The sequence below is a fragment of the Diadema antillarum genome, unplaced genomic scaffold (genome assembly GCF_040938485.1).
Source record: "Diadema antillarum isolate AM-2024a unplaced genomic scaffold, OU_Dant_1.0 seq00000728_RagTag, whole genome shotgun sequence".
Taxonomy (NCBI): domain Eukaryota; kingdom Metazoa; phylum Echinodermata; class Echinoidea; order Diadematoida; family Diadematidae; genus Diadema; species Diadema antillarum.
Genome location: NW_027271630.1, coordinates 95,056 through 113,289, shown reverse-complemented (window position 1 = coordinate 113,289; position 18,234 = coordinate 95,056). Strand labels below are relative to the sequence as shown.

The 18,234-nt window shown below is 38.5% G+C and overlaps 1 protein-coding gene across 2 annotated transcripts in view; it reads right to left on the bottom strand.

Moving 5' to 3' along the window:
* LOC139738191 (uncharacterized) overlaps positions 1-18,234 on the bottom strand; it is a 42,259-nt gene that overhangs the window by 17,284 nt on the left and 6,741 nt on the right. For both annotated transcript variants that reach the window (XM_071648850.1, XM_071648851.1), the window contains exon 4: positions 16,779-16,860. In XM_071648850.1, coding sequence (XP_071504951.1) covers positions 16,779-16,860 — 82 coding nt within the window. The remainder of the gene's footprint in view (positions 1-16,778; positions 16,861-18,234) is intronic.

Genomic DNA, 18,234 nt, shown 5'->3' with positions numbered 1-18,234 from the left:
CCGCGATGCACCGATGAATGATTCCTTCGACGTAAATCCAAACGCAGGTTGCGATAATCCTTGGTATTAATCCAGGTATATGTCCATGTGATAGGTCCACGGTATAATGTTCACAGCGAAATGTGCAGAATCCAACGACCACGTCCAGTCGATGCGTTGAAGGATGATTCACTTTATATTGTCCAGCTAGGAATCCAGCCCGTCACAGCTTTGCTGTAGCAATGTCCATTGACATAAAAACATGGAGTCTATCTCCAATGAAGAAATTCTCCGCAGGCAAAATGTCTCCCAGGCCTTATCTCCACAAACATAACAGGTCAGCAGGTAACACAGGACTGACTATAACAAGTCGCTTCAGAGCCAGAAGTGACGTAACTCTCAGAGCAGAGGTGTTGGGTACTCTGCCTACTGCAGAATTTCTCTAGCTTATATACTATCTATTCACCCCTTCTAGCACATTCTATAACTCTCTCCAACCTACTAGCCAGTCTAAGTTCCAGGAAACCTGGATGACTCACTGCCTAACTATGTACAAAACATCACTGCCAAGAATAACTACCAATCACATTGGGCTACAGGGACAGTGCCTCACTCAGCCAAATATGTTAGCACTTCCCAGAACTTTCTGGAATGGGTGAAATCATTCTAGATTGAGTGAGCTATAATGTATTTCCTGTTACATGCATGTACTGTATAGCTACATTGTATACCACCTAGAAAATTCTCCACTTATCTGGTCAGCCTGTATGTACTATATCTATACCACATAGAATGTTCTCCATTAATCTGGTCAACCTGTGTACATACACATAAAACAGCCATGCATACAGTACATCATACTGTACATAACTACTAGTGTGTACATTTGTGACAAAATACATGTATGGCGATTTAGGGAAAGAAAATCACACATCATATTTCAACTCGGTCGGCACTGAAAAGTTATCTCGACAGAATCATACGAATTCACACGCATATCTTCGCAGCAACGCATTTGAATTTAAATCGCAAAGTTGCATGCAATTTGGGGAATATGCGTTTGATTTTTCAAATCAAATTTAAAACGTACAGTGTCTAGAAACGGGCCCAGGTTTCCTATACCGCTCTCTCAAAATCTCTCTAGAGATTTGGGAATTGAGCATTGTCGTTACTAATCCGCGCAAGATTTATGGATGAACTGAAACATAATTGTTGTTAATGTCAGTAGGTATGTTTTGGTGGCAAAAGGAGTAAGATTTGTGCAGCGATCCGCATCGTGATCTCACTCTGTATAGGGAAAATTAGTTTTTATTCATAAGTCAACAGGTTGAAGTGTTATGTTGACTTACGCGAGGTTGACTGTATTTCAAACTCTTTATGCCATGCAGTAAGCAGGAGTAAAAACTGACTGATATACCAGTACTCTAAGCTTTTATGCTCAGGAGCACCTGTCCATGGTGAAACAAAGTTAGTGACATCATTCAACAGACTCAAATCAAACCTCTACACAATATTTGGGGCACAGTCCATGTAAGTTCTGCATTGCATTTCTTGTCTAAGCCTCTCTATGGTGAACCAACAGAATGTCCGATTCTGACATTGATCGTGTACATTTACACTTTTGAGCTTGATGTTGAGCATTCCAGCAGTGAAGACAGTGACAGTGACACTGATAACTTATAAAGCACTCCGAGAGCGCCGACCTCTGCCAAGCAGCTCATTTCCACCAATGATCTTGTTCTTCCACAGAGATCAGTGATTTCCACCCATATGTATGCATGCAGAAAATTGCCCGAATTCCCAATAAAGAAGCCTTTTGTTACGTCATACAACCCTCAGATGCGCAGCATGCCTGGCAGTAGAGCACGCACTTTAGTGCGCATATGAAAAACCAAACTAGAAATGTCGCTATGGCGACTGATATGCCTCCGCCATTATGTATGATTCTCCTAATAGGTCTATAATACCTGTACATGTGGACAATGTGTGATTACATTTTCACAAAATTGGCAAAATATTAAAATGACATGTTTGTCACAAATGTATCGAATGTTCACCTTCCTTGACCTATGTTTAATTGGATGAATAGGAGAGCATGTATTTGGGGATTTAAGAACTTTAACTTCGACTTTGACCCTTTCATAAGTTTACGCAATTGAGTAATTTTCAGGGTATGGAGTAAAAGTGCAATTTCTGTCTTGAACAGTAAATTGTTATCATTTTCATCTGGCCTTTGATTCATAAGAGAATCACTGTCAGGCAGAACATACATACAGTGTAAATATGTACTAAGTTTAAAGATAACTTGAGCCACTTCCGATATACGGAGAAAGAAGTAAGTTCAACACTTTCACTTGATCTTTGACCTTTTGACCTTTGACCTTCTTGGCAAAAAAAAAAGAAAAAATCCCAGAGAATATCTAGTGGGTTATACATGCATACATCAAGTTTAAAGAAATAATCCTGCTGGCATTGCATAAACATAAGGAAAATAGTAAAATTTTGAAGCATTACCCTTGACCTTTGACCCCTGACCTTTGACCCCACGAACCCCAAATTCCCTAGATAACCACTGCCAGTCAGTACATGCATATATACTTTGTTCCATAAAGATACCTTGAACAATTTCCAAGATAGAGAGAAAAAAGTGAAATGCTAACATTTTACTTGACCTTTTGACCTTTGACGTTTTGACCTCATGACCCAAACTTTTACCAGAGAATCTTAATTGGGTAATACATGTATATACTAAGTTCCAAGAAAATATCTTCAGGCATTGCAGAGATATGGGGGAAATAGTGAAATTTTAAGCATTTGACCTTGACTTTTTGCCCTTTGACCTTGAGCATGTGCACCCAAAAGTTGATAGGCACAACTTCAACCCCTAATACACATGTATACATGCCAAGTTTCATTAGGATACCTCAAAAGGTTTTGATAGTTACCTTGTCCACAAAATTCATTACGGACGGACGGAAGGACGGACGGAAGGACGGACGGACGGACAACCCGAAAACATAATGCCTCCGGCACCACTACGTGGCGGAGGCATAAAAATGGGCAGCTTGAACTCCCAAGTTCATTGACCCTACCTGCCAAAATACTGAAAATCCTTCATAAAATCCATAAGAATTCCAGATCATTACCAAAATTTAATCATCTGTTCCTTGTGTCATTTTCAATCTTTCCTGCAAGTTTCATCCAAATCCATTCACAACTTTTTGAGTTATTTTGCACACGGACAAACAAACGGTAACAAGAACATAACCTCCTCCCTTGGCAGAGGTAATAATGGTGGTGAAGTCAGGGAGATAGAAGAGGAGAAGAAGCAGGCAGAGATGGGTTTGATCGCATGTCTGAAGTGACAGGGCAACTTTAGGCCTATGTGGAAGATCAAACAAACTGGAAATGTCGCTATGGCGACTGGTATGCCTCCGCCAAAATGCATAGTTCTCTGAATAGGTCTATAGCACAATGTCTTGACAATGTGTGATGACAGTTTCACATAACTGGCAAAATATATTAATATGACAGGTTTGTCACAATGCACTGAGTGTTCACTTTCCTTGAACTAGGTTATTTGGATGAATGGCTATACTGTATAAGAGTGCAGGTACAGTATATACCAAAAGAAACTTTGCGTTAATCAACATTAACGTTTCATTAACGCAAGCGGTTTCACCTGAATCGTTAGTAACGCAAAGTAACGATCGGGAAAATTAACGTTTGTAGTAACGATGAGTAACGATGAGTAACGATCCCTCACGCAAATTAACGATGTTTCGTTAAAATTAACGATAGGTAACGCAAGAACTCACACGAGATTTTGGTTTTGTAACGAGACCTGGTGAAAGGACGACGTAGCCCCTGCCGAGTGTAGCGATTTAGCGGAGTCTTTTCGCGAATCGAATCACGATTTCGCGAATGGTTTATTTGCGACCGGCGTCACCAAAAACGCACGCCGGGCCACCAAAAAAAGCCGGATGTTTGCCTTCAGTTTTGAAAATGAACAGCGGTAACTATCGGCTTCGTAAGCTCAGGCCTCGAATTAACCGACGGCCACCGACGGCCATGGCCGTCGGTGCCCCTCTCGTTGGCCGCAATGCCTTTTGTTTACGGCCAAAAAAAAAAAAATGTGCCCTTTTTCTTGGGGCCGTGGTGCCCTTTTAGAATGAAAGTTATTATTTATGACGTATGATATGCCCTTTCTCAAAGTCTCTTTAATAAGCTTGAACAACTTTCCTGATCTCAAATATCATACCTTCGGTTCACTCGCGTCCCGATGTATCTGATTCAAACTCAAAGTATCTTTCCGAGATATATACGAGACGACGTGTACGTACATGTACGCCCGACCGGCTTTTACCGTCCCGACTGCCTCCGCAGCGCAGCGGCCGCGAGTACTGTACTAGCTAGGCAGCGCATATTCAGATAGAGTAAACAGTGAACTCCAAGTTCACCAAGAAAAAAGAAAAATCCCACGATGCCAAGGGGTGCCAAACTGGGGAATGGGGAGGGGTGGAGAGAGAGAGAGAGAGAGAGACCAATCAACAGAAGAAACCGCGCGTACTGGCGCATTCTTGGAGGTCATGAACTGTCTGTCACAGACTAATCATAGCAATCTACACGCGCACGCAAATTCCTTTGCCTGGTGGTTTTGCCAGCCAGCTGTCGGAATGTGCTTTGAAGTTTCATGGCAGCCTGGGTGTGAATGGGTGTCGAGTTTCAATCAATACCTACTGTTGTTTTATTCCTGTTTAAAAAAAAAATGTTGTTTCACCTGATAGAAACGCGGAGATCGGGAATGTGTTACAGCTGTAGGGAAGAGGTTTTTGTTGTGTGTTGCACTGTGTATGTGTGTGTGTGTGTGTGTGTGTGTGTTTGTTTTTCTCGGTTTGTTTTTCTTCTTTCTTTTTTCATTAACACCAAACATGCCCTTTCCAATGTGGCCTTGGTGCCCCTCTGACTGACTTAAGTGCCCTGGCCTCTTGGAAAAAGTGCCCTTTTCTAAATGGCCTTGCCCCTCCAAAATCCTATTTCGAGGCCTGTAAAGCTGCTAGATTAAATGTCAGATGTTTGCTCTTAATTTTGGAAATGAATAACGGTAATATTCGACTCCGTATTATACAAAAATAAATGTCGGATGTTTGCTCATACTTTTGGAAATGAATAGTGGTAAGATTCAGCTCCGTACGGTGCTGAAATTAATGTCAGATATTTGATTTTGCGTTCGGAAATGAATAGGGATAAAATACGGCTCCGGAAGATGCTGAAATAAATGTCGAATGTTTGCTTTGACGGTCGGATATAAATGATAATGAATTTCAACTCCGTATACGATGATAAAATAAATGCCGGAAGTTTACTTTTACGTTCGAAAGTAAATAATAATAATATTTAGCTCTGGAATATGCTAAAGTAAATGTCGAATTATCCCTTTGGCGTTCGGAAATGAATAACAATAATAATAAACTTCGTACAACGACGAGATAAATGTTGGATGTTTGCTTTTACTTTCGAAAGTGAATAGCAATAACATTCGGCTCCAGAAGATGCTGAAATAAATGTCAGATGATTGTTTTTACGTTCGGAAGTGAATAACAGTAATATTTTGCTCCATACGATGCTAAATAACTGTCGGATGTTTGCTTTTAAATTTCGAAATGAATAACAGTAACATTTAAATGCGTTTGATGGTGAAGTTAATGTTTGCTTTGACGTTCGGAAATGAATAGCAATAGTATTCAACTCCGTGCGATGATAAATAAATGTCTGATGTTTACTTTTATGTTCGAAAGTAAATAGCAATAACAATCAGCTCCGGAAGATGCTAAAATAAATGTTGAATGTTTGCTTTGGCGTTCGGAAATGAATAACAATAGTATTCAACTCAGTACGATGATGAAATAATTGCTGGATCTTCGCTTTTACGTTCAAAAGTAAATGGCAATAACATTCAGCTCCGGAAGATACTAAAATATATGTCGAATGATCCCTTTGACGTTCGGAAATGAATAACAGTGATATTCAGCTCCGTACGACGATGAAATGCCGAATGTTCGCTTTTACGTTCGAAAGTAAATAGTGCTCAATAACATTCGGCTTCGGAAGATGCCAAAATAAATGTCAGATGATTGCTTGAACGTTCGGAAGTGACAAGCAGTAACATTCTGCTCCATAATTAAGATGCTAAAATAAATATCAGACATTTGCTATAAATTTAACATTTCGAAATGAATAACAATAACATTCAGTTGCGTTTGATGGTAAATGTAATGTCGGATGACGTTTGAATGTGAAAAACAGTATAACATTCGGCTCCGTACGATGCTGAAATATGTCAGATGATTCATTTCACTTTCGGAAGTGGACAGCAGTAACATTCGGCTCCTTCGATCATAAAGAAAATGTCGGGTGTTTGCTTTTGAATTTGGAGATGAATAACGGTAATATTCTGCTCCGTACGATGCTAAAATAAGTAACAGATTGTTGCTTGTACATTTGGAAATTATAAACGGTATCAATCGGCTCAGTTAGATGATAAAATAAAGAGCGGATGTTTGCTTTCACGTTCGGAAATGAATAAGGATGATATTCGGGTCCGTAAGATGATAGAATGAATGTCGGTTGCTTGGTTTTACATTCCGGAAGGTGTTAAAATACTTGTAAATGTTGAATGATTGCTTGAATTTCCACCAGAAATAAATAACGGTAATTTTTTGGCTCTTTACGATGCTAAAACAAATGTCAGATGTTTACAATGTCTGCAAATGCTCCCACTTTCTCATTTCAAACGTAAATTTTGACCAATTTAATAGGCATCAACTTTTATAATAATCTATAAGCCTATTTGCGAAATCTTAGAACTCAGAGTAACGGTATAAGATGATTAAATTTTCTCCCTATTTTAGACGTGGGTACCTGTATCACTTCAGTAATACTTGATATTTATTTTTCTATGTTTAGTAGGACCGATAGTTTTGCTTGTTTGTTTTTCTTTTCAGGCCACCAAAAAATAAAAATCAATCATTTTGGTGGCCCGATCGGGCCACCGAAATAAAAGTTAGTGTGGAGCCCTGGCCTTTTGTGGATAAAGTGTCTTGCTTAAAGGCAAATATCGGGCTTCGAGGGGATTGAAACCGCAAACCCGTACCATGGCTAATTGATTCAGATTTTACTTAAGTACATGTACTTGAAGGTCAACTTTAGATAGACTTTTTTTTTTTTTTTTTTTTTTTGCGATACAGCTGGGGCTCCATGCGCATTTATTTACAACAACAGTATAATCAGAAGACGAGCAGAAAGAATGTCAGCACCAGGAGTAATCGCACCGGGCCGAAAGGGGAAAAGGAAAAGTATATCCTGAATCTATACCCCCCACATTGACAAGAAGACAAATGAAAAAAGAAAAGAAAAGAAAATGAATGGACCCACATGACGCATAATTTTGGTAAATCTGCGGGATATTCGTTATTTCATTTTGCTGTGTTCAAACTATACACCAGTATAGCTTTTCGAGTGTGATCTTAATGCGTATGAATGTTCTATGGACTTTAAGTTTATAATGCGAAAGAGGGTAACTATATAACAATTAACGACATTGATAACGCCAAACAATAGGAAATTTCAGAGTGCAAGAAAAATAAGACGTCCCGGAAGTACGCCAGACATCATAATTGCTTTTTTTGTTCCTTTCTAGCTCCACAGCATCACCTAGGAAATCGATTTGACCAAGAACAAAAGCGCGTCCCTCTTTTCTTCCTGGGCAATTACCCCGGACCCTTCCCCTGGCCCTAATCCTAACCATAACCCAAACTCCTCACCCTAAACCTAACCCTAATCTTTACTCTAACCTTACCATTAACCAGTATTTAGCGGGGGAGGGGGGGGGGGGTAATTGCCCTCTGGGGTTAATTGCCCGGATTAGGTTGCAACACACAACAAAAACCTCTTCCCTGGCCCTACACCTTCCCGATCTCCGTGCGTTGTCAGGTGAAACGACATGTTCAAATACAAGAATAAAACAACAGTAGGTATTGATTGAAACTCGACACCCATTCATGCCAGCCAGGCCAGGCTGAAATGTAACTTCAAAGCACATTCCGACAGCTGGCTGGCAAAACCACATGGCAAAGGAATTTGCGCGCGCTTGTGGATTGCTCAATAAAATTGGAGGGCCTGGGAGCGGGAAAACAAGGGTGATTACTGAGTAGTCTGTGAGTTATCAAAAGCAGACCTTTCCAACAATTGCAAACGTCATGATACTATTAAAATTTTTGTCTTCCTTTTGGACTGAAAGAAAAAAATCACAAAGACGAGTTGAGTACACGTTGTATCACAATTTTTTACATAGCCATGCAAAACGATTACTACACTCATGTTATGACAAGAAGAATCAATATTCCAAGACAAATACAAAGCAGCCTCGGGTACTGACGGTGACAAGAAACGCCACGCATTCACAATGCACGTTGGGGAGCAACAGGGAGGTGGGAAGAGACTCTTCCCGCCTCCCTGGGAGCAACATGGAGTTGGCAGGGAGGGGTGATCCTGGAGTTTGTGGGAACTTCCCGATACTCGGTGACAACAGGGAGGTGGAAGAGAGACACTCCACCTCCCTGGTGACAACACGATTGTGACGATCTCAAAGCATGGACCCTACCACGCCCAGCAAATCTGCGTGCTACTTCTCAAAAATTTGAAGGAACTTTGTCTCTGATCTGTTGAGTTGTTTTTGCTGAATATCAGGAGCTTTTCATGCCTGACGTTCAAATGGATGGTTGCCAAAATTTCATAATCTATAAATCTCTCAGTAATTTATTTTAGGCTGTTGATGCTGCCGTAAAAACATTAGAAATTTCATAGGAACTAGTCAGGATAAAGACAAAAAAATCTCCACACAAAACAAATACAAGTATCTTTTATTGTCATTGGTAGTCAAATTTGTGTTATACAGATACATTGTATGATTAAAGCAATAGGTATAGTATTAACTATTGTATTACACGTAGTAACACTTTCATGGTAAGTTTGACGTTTTAAAAATCGCAGGAGAGTTTTTTTTTTTTTTTTTTTTTTTTTTTTTTTTTTTTTTTTTTTTTTTTTTTTTAAAGGAGCAGTGCAACCATTTCTAAACGTGAAGGCATGATAAATGAAAGGAGAAAAAAAAAACAATCAACGTTTGTAATCCTGGGTCTTCGACTTGAGCTATCTTTAATTAAACATTCCTTCTCTGTTCATCTCCAAGACCCCAGACTGTTCATGACCTCCGAGAATGCGCCAGTACGCGCGGTTTCTTCTGTTGATTGGTATCTCTCTCTCTCCACCCCTCCCCATTCCCCACTCTGGCACCTTGGCATCGTGGGATTTTTCATGTTTCTGGGTAAACTTTCATGTGAAGCGTGCCTATCAAGTCACCACTTGACTCACCTGCTGGCAGTGTAATAATGCGAGCAGAAAGTGGTAGACATTTTCTTCTGCTGCAGCTACTTTTACTGCCGAAATACTCGGCTTTGTCACCACACACTACCACCAGTTATTCGGCGAGACACACGTTGTGTATTGGAATATAAATGGACTTTTGCACCTTCCTGAATTGAGTAAGTGTCTGACCGTTGTTGAAATCGTGACATCGCTAACGTTAGACAGTCGGCGTTAGTTTTAGGCTTGCGTATGCGTGATTTCATGGGTTCAATGTTCGATGGAATATGTTGGCTGTGGGGAAAAATGTGGCTTCGAAATTTTTACTTGCCCGATTCCATTGACTGCGCCCATGAGTACAAATTTGACGACCATGACAATACGACATTGCCAGGGGAGTTCTGCTCAACTACAAAATCTTTTCGGTATTTGATATCGCTATTTAAATGCCTTCCGCCGGCAGGAAATTGTCCGTAGTAAATATTACGAACGACAGCTACTTAACCGAGGCATCTCCGAGTCTCGCAATTTCCGAGATTTCTTGCCAGTCCACATGACAAGTCCGCTAACGCAAGATCTAAAAATTAACGCACAGTAACGATCTGTAACGCACAGTAACGATCTGTAACGATCTGTAACGATCATTCACGCACGGTGATCGTTAATTTTGTAACGCAGAAAGATTAACGCAGTACCGATCGGCGCTTGCGTTACACGTAAATTTAACGCAAAGTTTATTTTGGTATATACTGTATTTGGGGATATGAGGATTTGTACCCAACTTTTGACCCTTTTATAAGTTTGAAGAAGAAGTGAAATTTTGCACTTTCACTTGACCTTTGACCTTTTGGCAAGACTCTTCCAAGAGAATCTGTATTGGACAATACATTGTACATGCATACACGAAGTTTCAAGAAAAAATCCTCAAAATTATGACGTATTTCCGGTTGCTGGTGCTGGGTTCGGTGTTGAATGTCATCTGCTGAACTGAGCTCGGCCGTTTGTGTTAGCGATTTACGTGCTTTTTCCCCATTGACTAACACTAGCCCCTAGGGATAATCATTTTCGTCATTTCAAGTTCGGTGCTGGTGTTAGCGTTGCCATGCAGACCCGCATTCACTCCTATAATAGATGCATGTGAAAGCCTATGCTAATACAGCGGTCACCCACTAAACGTACATGAACACTGCAGACATGGCTACATAAATTTGAGCCTGGGAGCAAGATTAAGATAGTTGTGTATTTAAGAAGGGATGAAATTTGAAGCATTTTAATGTGTTTTCCTCATTATGAGTCTAAAACTAAGCAGTCATGGCTGCATCTTTTAATATTTGACTGTAATCACACACGCTAATTTTTTTCGTCGCACAATTCCTGCGGACTGCGCGGTGGTGTTCATGCTATAACCGGGGGGCCAAAAGCTGAAAACAGAGGTCGAGTTGCACTCTCTCTACAAACTAAGTAGACCATGCTTATTTTCAAGTTTTTATTGTAACAAACAACATTCCACTGGTCTACCTCAAAAAATTTGTTGCGAAAGCCTCCAAATCCAAGATGGCGTCCAAGATGGCCGCCATATTCACTGAATTTGTTATTTGAAAGATAGAATTTGATAGAAACATCAAATTTCAACAAATGTGATGTCATATGAAAGAGAATAAAATTTTCTACAAGTTGATACCATTTTTGTGGGTTATTGTGATAACTGGATTGAGATTTTAAGGAAAAAACACTCATTTTTTGATATTTTTCTGAAAAAAGGAAAATCATGAAAATGCTTGATTCAGCATAAATCAGAGAAAGACTGAAGGATTATCTTGAAACATCTCAAGAATTTTGTTTGACACATAACTAATATTTGGAGAAAATTAGGGGTCAGTACCATTTTTGGTTCAGGAGTTATAATGTCTCAAACTTAAAAACTCACTACGTAAGAATGGCCATTTTAGTTGTGACCAAGACCTTGTTGGTCATAAAAAAGTCTGCGCGCGCCAAGACTACTACACGCACCACTGGCACTGGCGCTGGTAGCAGCGCCAGTAGTGCGTGTAGTAGTCTTGGCAAATGCAGACTTTATCTTTGACAAACAAGGGTTTGTGCCTGCAAACTAACTTTTCATATCAAGTGGTAGCTCAGGTGATACTGATCGCTATTATTTCAAAGTAGATTATTCTGAAGCAGATGAGATGAAGCAAACAAAATTTCAAATAGAGGTAATAGCTTGAAACTGGGCACCAATCTTGTTATAGATAGTTTAAGACACAATTTAGATCAACCGCTCAAAAAAAAAATCAAGATGACAGCCATCAAAGTTGACATAGATCTAGTGTATTGCGCCAAAGTAAATGTATTATTTCGATTTTGATACAATTTTGTCTGTTGTGATATCTTAAACCGTCTTAGGTTTTTATGGACACATTTTTAAAAGCAGTGATATTCTACTCTCTGAAAAAGAAAAAACAAATCGAGTGGAAGTTTTTACTTTTGATGTGAGGAGTGAATAACAGAAAACGGTGAATTTAGAGTGAAATTGGAGTGACTTTTGAGTGAAAATGTTCATTTTCACTCATTTTAGAGTGACCTTAGGCAGGGCTCCACACTAACTTTTATTTTTGGTGGCCCAAAGGCAAATATCTGACCTTTTTTGGTGGCCCGATCAGGCCACCAAATTCTTCATTTCTGACATTTTGGTGGCCCAACATGCGTTTTTGGTGGCCCCGGGCCACCGGACCAACGTTAGTGTCGAGCACTGCCTTTGAATAGGGATCACTCGTCACTCTTCGAGTGATCCCCGAGGTCACTCTAAAATGAATGAAAATGAATATTTTCACTCTCGAGTGATCCTGATATCTAATATGGGGAAAGCATCTACCAATGGCATAATTTCAGATCAATTGTGACACTATAACCCACATGAAGTCAGCCCAAAAACAATGTAAGAAAAATCTGATAACAGTAAATACAGTTTCAGCATGCTTATTTGTAAATGTGAATATACAGCACGAGTAATCAATTTGGAAAATTGTATTCGAACAATATACTGAAAAGTAATTTCGCACAACACATTTAAGAGCAAAGTAGAGAAATTGCCGCCATGTCAGATTTTTTTTTTTTTTTTTTGGGGGGGGAGGGGGGTTCGGATCAGAATGGCTTTCAAGGACATCTACGGATCAGACATTATTACACATATACTATCATCATTCACGTTTCTACAACAGCAGAGTAACATACAAGTAAAAAAGCATCTTTGATACAGAAGCATTTCTTTTTTTATCAAAGATTGGGCCTTACCCAAACACTGGAATGAGCTCCACCCCCCCCCCCAAAAAAAAAGACCCTTAATATGGTTTACACTAGTACAATATCGTTCGGATGTATAGAAACATGTAATAGACAGAAAGATAAGAAGATTAAAAATATATATCAAATTATAAGTTATAAGTTGAGATTTAACTTTGACGCAACACACTTAAGGTATTTTTTTGCCATTGGGAGAGATATCACATTCGATTTATATGTGCAGGTTAGTTGTATTACAAAACATTCTACTATGTAAAAAAATCATAATAAAGCCTAAAACATACGGAGATATCACCATTTCTTTTCAAGAAACCATAACCATGATAACTGTTAACAATTTAGTATTTGAATTTGAATTTGAATTTGAATTTGAATTATATAAAAAAAAAACATTCTTATCAGATCTATTTAGTACATCTAACAATATTTAGCATTAAATATACTGATTTAAGTTTGTACATTAGTTGTTCTATCCCTAACTCACAGTTTAGAACTAGTTTGAGGAGTTAATTAAAGCTGGCTTTTCGTTTTACGTGCACTAATGGTAAATAATGCCTTGAAAGAGAACGTCGATTAATTACCGCCATCTTGAATTTTATGTTGATACTGTTTTTATCGCTAATTATTACACATTGGAAAAATTTGTGCCAAATTCCAAGCTCCTATCTCTTTTTGGAAAATACTTTCTGTTCAATCTTATCTGCCTCAGAACAATCTACTATAATGAAATGCTACAGTAATAGCGACCAGCGTCACCTACCACTTGGCATGAAAAGTTAGTTTGCATGCAGGTACTTGCAAGTCACTAGACCATTACAGTATTATATGTGACCATCAGGTAAACACATTGTATGCAAAATTTATAATGCATGAATATATTTTTTTCAAGTTTTAGATGTTAACTTGTCAACAGTGTATGATATTGCCTGTAATTCCAGAAATATGAATTATGTCTCAATCTCAGTAAATCTCAATCTCAATCGCAGGTTTCAAAATAATTCTTCAGTTCTTCTTTGATAAATACTAAATCATGCATTTTTACATTTCTTCCTTTCTTCAAAAGAATATAAAAATATGGATCCCCCCCCCCCCCAAAAAAAGAGAGAAGCAAACAACCCCCCCCCCAATTTATCACAATACACAGCTAAAGTGGTATCAACATTTAGGAAGATTTGCTCTCCTTCATATGACATCAAATTTGTTGCAATCCAATGTCTCTATCAAATTTTATGTTTGAAATGTTAAATTCAATAAAAATGGCGGCCCTATTGGACCGCATCTGTACTTTGGAGGTTTTTGCAACAAATCTACTGAGGTGTACTTACGGAACATTGCTTAGTATGCTTAATATTATGTATGGTTTTGTTTATAGAGAGAGTTGAACTCGAAAAGTAAGCACGATCTTGGATTTGACCCTCTGTGACGTCTTTGGGAACAGATGCGTGCAAATACATATTATGTAAAATGGGATTTCAAGTTTGAGACATTATAATTCCTGAACCAAATACAATACTGACCTCCAAATATTGATTATATGGGAAAGATTTTGATTTCTGCATGGTTTTCATAAACATTTTTAATTTAATCTTTTGTAACTTTTTAGAGAAATATTCATGGTGCATTCTGAAAAATGTCTCCATAAAAACCTAAGATGGTTTGAAATAGCATTAAAATGTTCAGAATATATAAAAGCCATATAAATATACACCAAAACAGACAAAATTGTATAAAAATCGAAATGATACATTTACTTTGGCGCAATACACCATGTCAGCTTTTATGACCTCCAATCTTGAATTTTTTGAGTGATTGATCCAAATTTTGTTTTAAACTTTCTATAGCAAGGTTATTTCAAGCTTCTACCTCTATTTGAAAGATATTTTTTGCTTCATCTCATCTGCTTCAGAACAATCTACTTTGAAATAATAGCAATCAGCGTCACCTGAGCTACCACTTGGTATGAAAAGTTAGTTTGCAGGCACAAACCCCTGTTAGTCAAAGATAAAGTCTGCATTTGCCAAGACTACTACACGCACCACTGGCACTGCTACAACCGCCAGTGCCAGTGGTGCGTGTAGTAGTCTTGGCGCGCGCAGGCTTTTTTTACGACCAACGAAGTCTTGTCACAACTAAAGTGGCCATTTTTACATAGTGAGTTTTCAAGTTTGAGACATTATAACTCCTGAACCAAAAATGGTACTGACCCCTAATTTTCTCCAAGTATTAATTATATGTCAAACAAAATTCTTAAGATGTTTCAAGATAATCCTTTGGTGTTTATTTGATTTATGATGAATCAAGCATTTTCATGATTTTCCTTTTTTCAGAAAAATATTAAAAAATGAGTGTTTTTTCCTTAAAATCTCAATCCAGTTATCACAATAACCCACAAAAATGGTATCAACTTGTAGAAAATCTTATTCTCTTTCATATGACATCAAATTTGTTGAAATCTGATGTTTCAATCAAATTCTATCTTTCAAATAACAAATTCAGTAAATATGGCGGCCATCTTGGACGCCATCTTGGATTTGGAGGCTTTCGCAACAAATTTTTTGAGGTAGACCAGTGGAATGTTTTTTGTTACAATAAAAACTTGAAAATAAGCATGGTCTACTTAGTTTGTAGAGAGAGTGCAACTCACTCGTTAAGTAAGCGACTTTTTGGGGTTTGGCCCTCCGGTTACTAGCACCTGCTCAGTGTTGTGATCAATAATTTTGAACGCTATCGCTTTGTTAGTCTAAATAAAATACCTTCAGGCATTGCATAGATATAGGACAAATTGTGAAATTTTGAACATTTGACCTTGACCTTTTGACCTTTGACCTTGAGCATGCACGCCCAAAAGTTGATAGGCACAACTTCGCCCACTCATACATAAGAACATGCCAAGTTTCATTAGGATACCGGTACCTCAAACGGTTTTTTAGATACGCTGTCCACAAAATTCATTACGGACGGAAGGATGGACAGACGGACAACCCGAAAACATAATGCCTCCGGCGACACTTTGTGGCGGAGGCATAAAAACTGACATAAAAATATGAAACTATACCCACATACAATGACCAACAAAATAGACTTTTATGTTGAGTGAGGGTGTTAGACACTTCAGCCACCTGCTGCCTACCCCGAAACATGGGACATCATCAGCAGATGTCAACTAAATTCAGGATCAAGTCAAGTCAATCATACCCCAATGCATGCTTTGTATGCGTGTGACCCATGTGCATTAAAACTACATTTTCTTGTAGAAATTGGAATATACAGTGAGAAAGAAAAGATAGAGGGTGCCAGAGGCTGTTTCTGTGTGCCCAGTCATCTTTTGATGGTTTACTGTAAAACAAGGAATGTTTGCATGCATTTTAACTTTGCGAATTTCGCAAGCGCCAAGATTCGCGAAATTAAAATGCACGCAAAAGTTCTTGTCTACACTATATGCACAGAACGCAAGTGGCAATTTGCGAAAATTTCATGCCACGGAAGAGGCCACCGGCTCCAATCGCAAAAATTTCATGCAGCAAATATATCATGTTTTACAGTACCCAGTAACTCTACTTTGAGGATGTTGAATCTGAATCTGGATGATGCAACTCTTGTATCCTTGTAGGTTCTGAGATATTCAAGATGACCACCAAAATTGCTGCCAAAATATGAAATGTATACTTCCTTACAAAATGGTAAAAATTCTGCTCCAAAGTGATTTGTAGGATTGGTGTTATTGCGATAAATTTGCTCTACGACAAGTAAACAGAAATCTGAATTACTGGTTTACATACTGGGTTCAACCTTTTAGCCCAACAAATCAGTTCATAGCAGAATTTCTCACCACTTACAAGGAAATACTAGTATATTGAAATTTCAAAAATATCTCAAAACCCTAAAAGATGCAAGAGCTGCATCATCTAGATTCGGATTCAGCATTCTAGAAAATGGGGGCGGGGAAAAGATCAAATGCATTGGGTATGGGCAGATGGGAAAACAAGGTTAACCCCCAAATCTGACTTTGGCATCCACAGACCATCAGAATACTTTTGCTTCACACAATTTGTGAATATAAAGCGTCTCCCTGAACTTACTCATTCGTGCTGAAAACGTGGCTCTGGATGCCTTCCTTAGAGCAGTGATCAAATCATCATCTGAGCTGTAAGTTAGACCCTCCTAAAATCAAGAAGAAGAAAACAGGCATTATAATAGCATATTATCATGCCAACTTCAATATGACTTGGCTGTATGACTAGATTTGAAGACCAGGATCATTGAAATTTCAAAATGTTAGGCCTTTTTGGGCCCTATTGCTCAGCCCGAGGGAGAGGGGGTACCTGTAACAGTTGAACAAATTTGTTTCCCTGTGTAAAAGAATGAGGCCCATTCTCAGCAAAAGCGTTCAAATACGGAATTTTGGTGTCGCCGACATTCCATGACAGTTTGCGGTTCCCTGAAACCTATTAGATACTATTTAAATGTTTATAATATATCACGAGGACTTTATTTGTTAGAAATAAACACGATCAAATGCGGTCGTCTGCCTTTTTGTATAAAATTTTGCTATTAAACTTCGTTAAGACCCCCAAAACGCAGTGTCGCCGGCTATTTCAGAATTATGTTTTATTGCTCCTCTCCGTCCACAAACACACTTTCCAAATATCATTTTCATGGACGATGAGCATATCATATGTGCTAATCACAACACTCAAAAAGTTCCAAAATTTTTATTGACTTCTTTTTTTATAGCCTTTTGAAACCTGTCGCCAAATTCACCGCCAGATACGTTACCAGTTTCTTTAGTGTTACAGCATTGGGAAAATAACAAGACTATGCAATGACCCTGTGTATATGAAACCCTGAGGATATACTTCATACACTGCAAGTACTTAGATTTTTTGTGCAACAGCTCTTTATTGAGAATACGGTATAATGTTTGAAATATCGGTTTTCTACACTTTTATTTGGACAGATACGTTACATACTTTTCACCCCACCCACTGCGACAGATATTGCAATGTCAGACAAATTGTATATTATGCATTACTCCTCGGAATGACGCATCGATTCAACATTAAAGTTTAGTACAAGTGAGAAATATTTGGTAGATATCGCTCTCATAATAATATGATCGACCATATACGTTACCACAGATACGTTACCCCAGATACGTGACCGAATTTTGCTCATTGGTCTTGTGCTTTCTTGGGATAAAATCTGGTCAATATTCATCCCTACACATTACATGCTTCGTTTTGTTGGACCTCAGGATTATATTCTTACACCAAAAGGACAGAGAGGTGAAAAAGAGCAACACTTCCACATGATTTTTCTTTGTGCGTCAGTGTCTCACAACTTAATGCCAAGTTTTCCGACAGATACGTTACCACATAATCAAAATGCTGAAAAGAAATTGTAAATGTTTTTACAAACAAATCGTTGTGTGCTCATAAACTCCAAAGTTCTATTCTATAAAACCCAGCCACTTTCATATTCTATGCAACAACTTTGAACGTTTATTTTACAAGACGAAGCTAAGATTCAGCATAT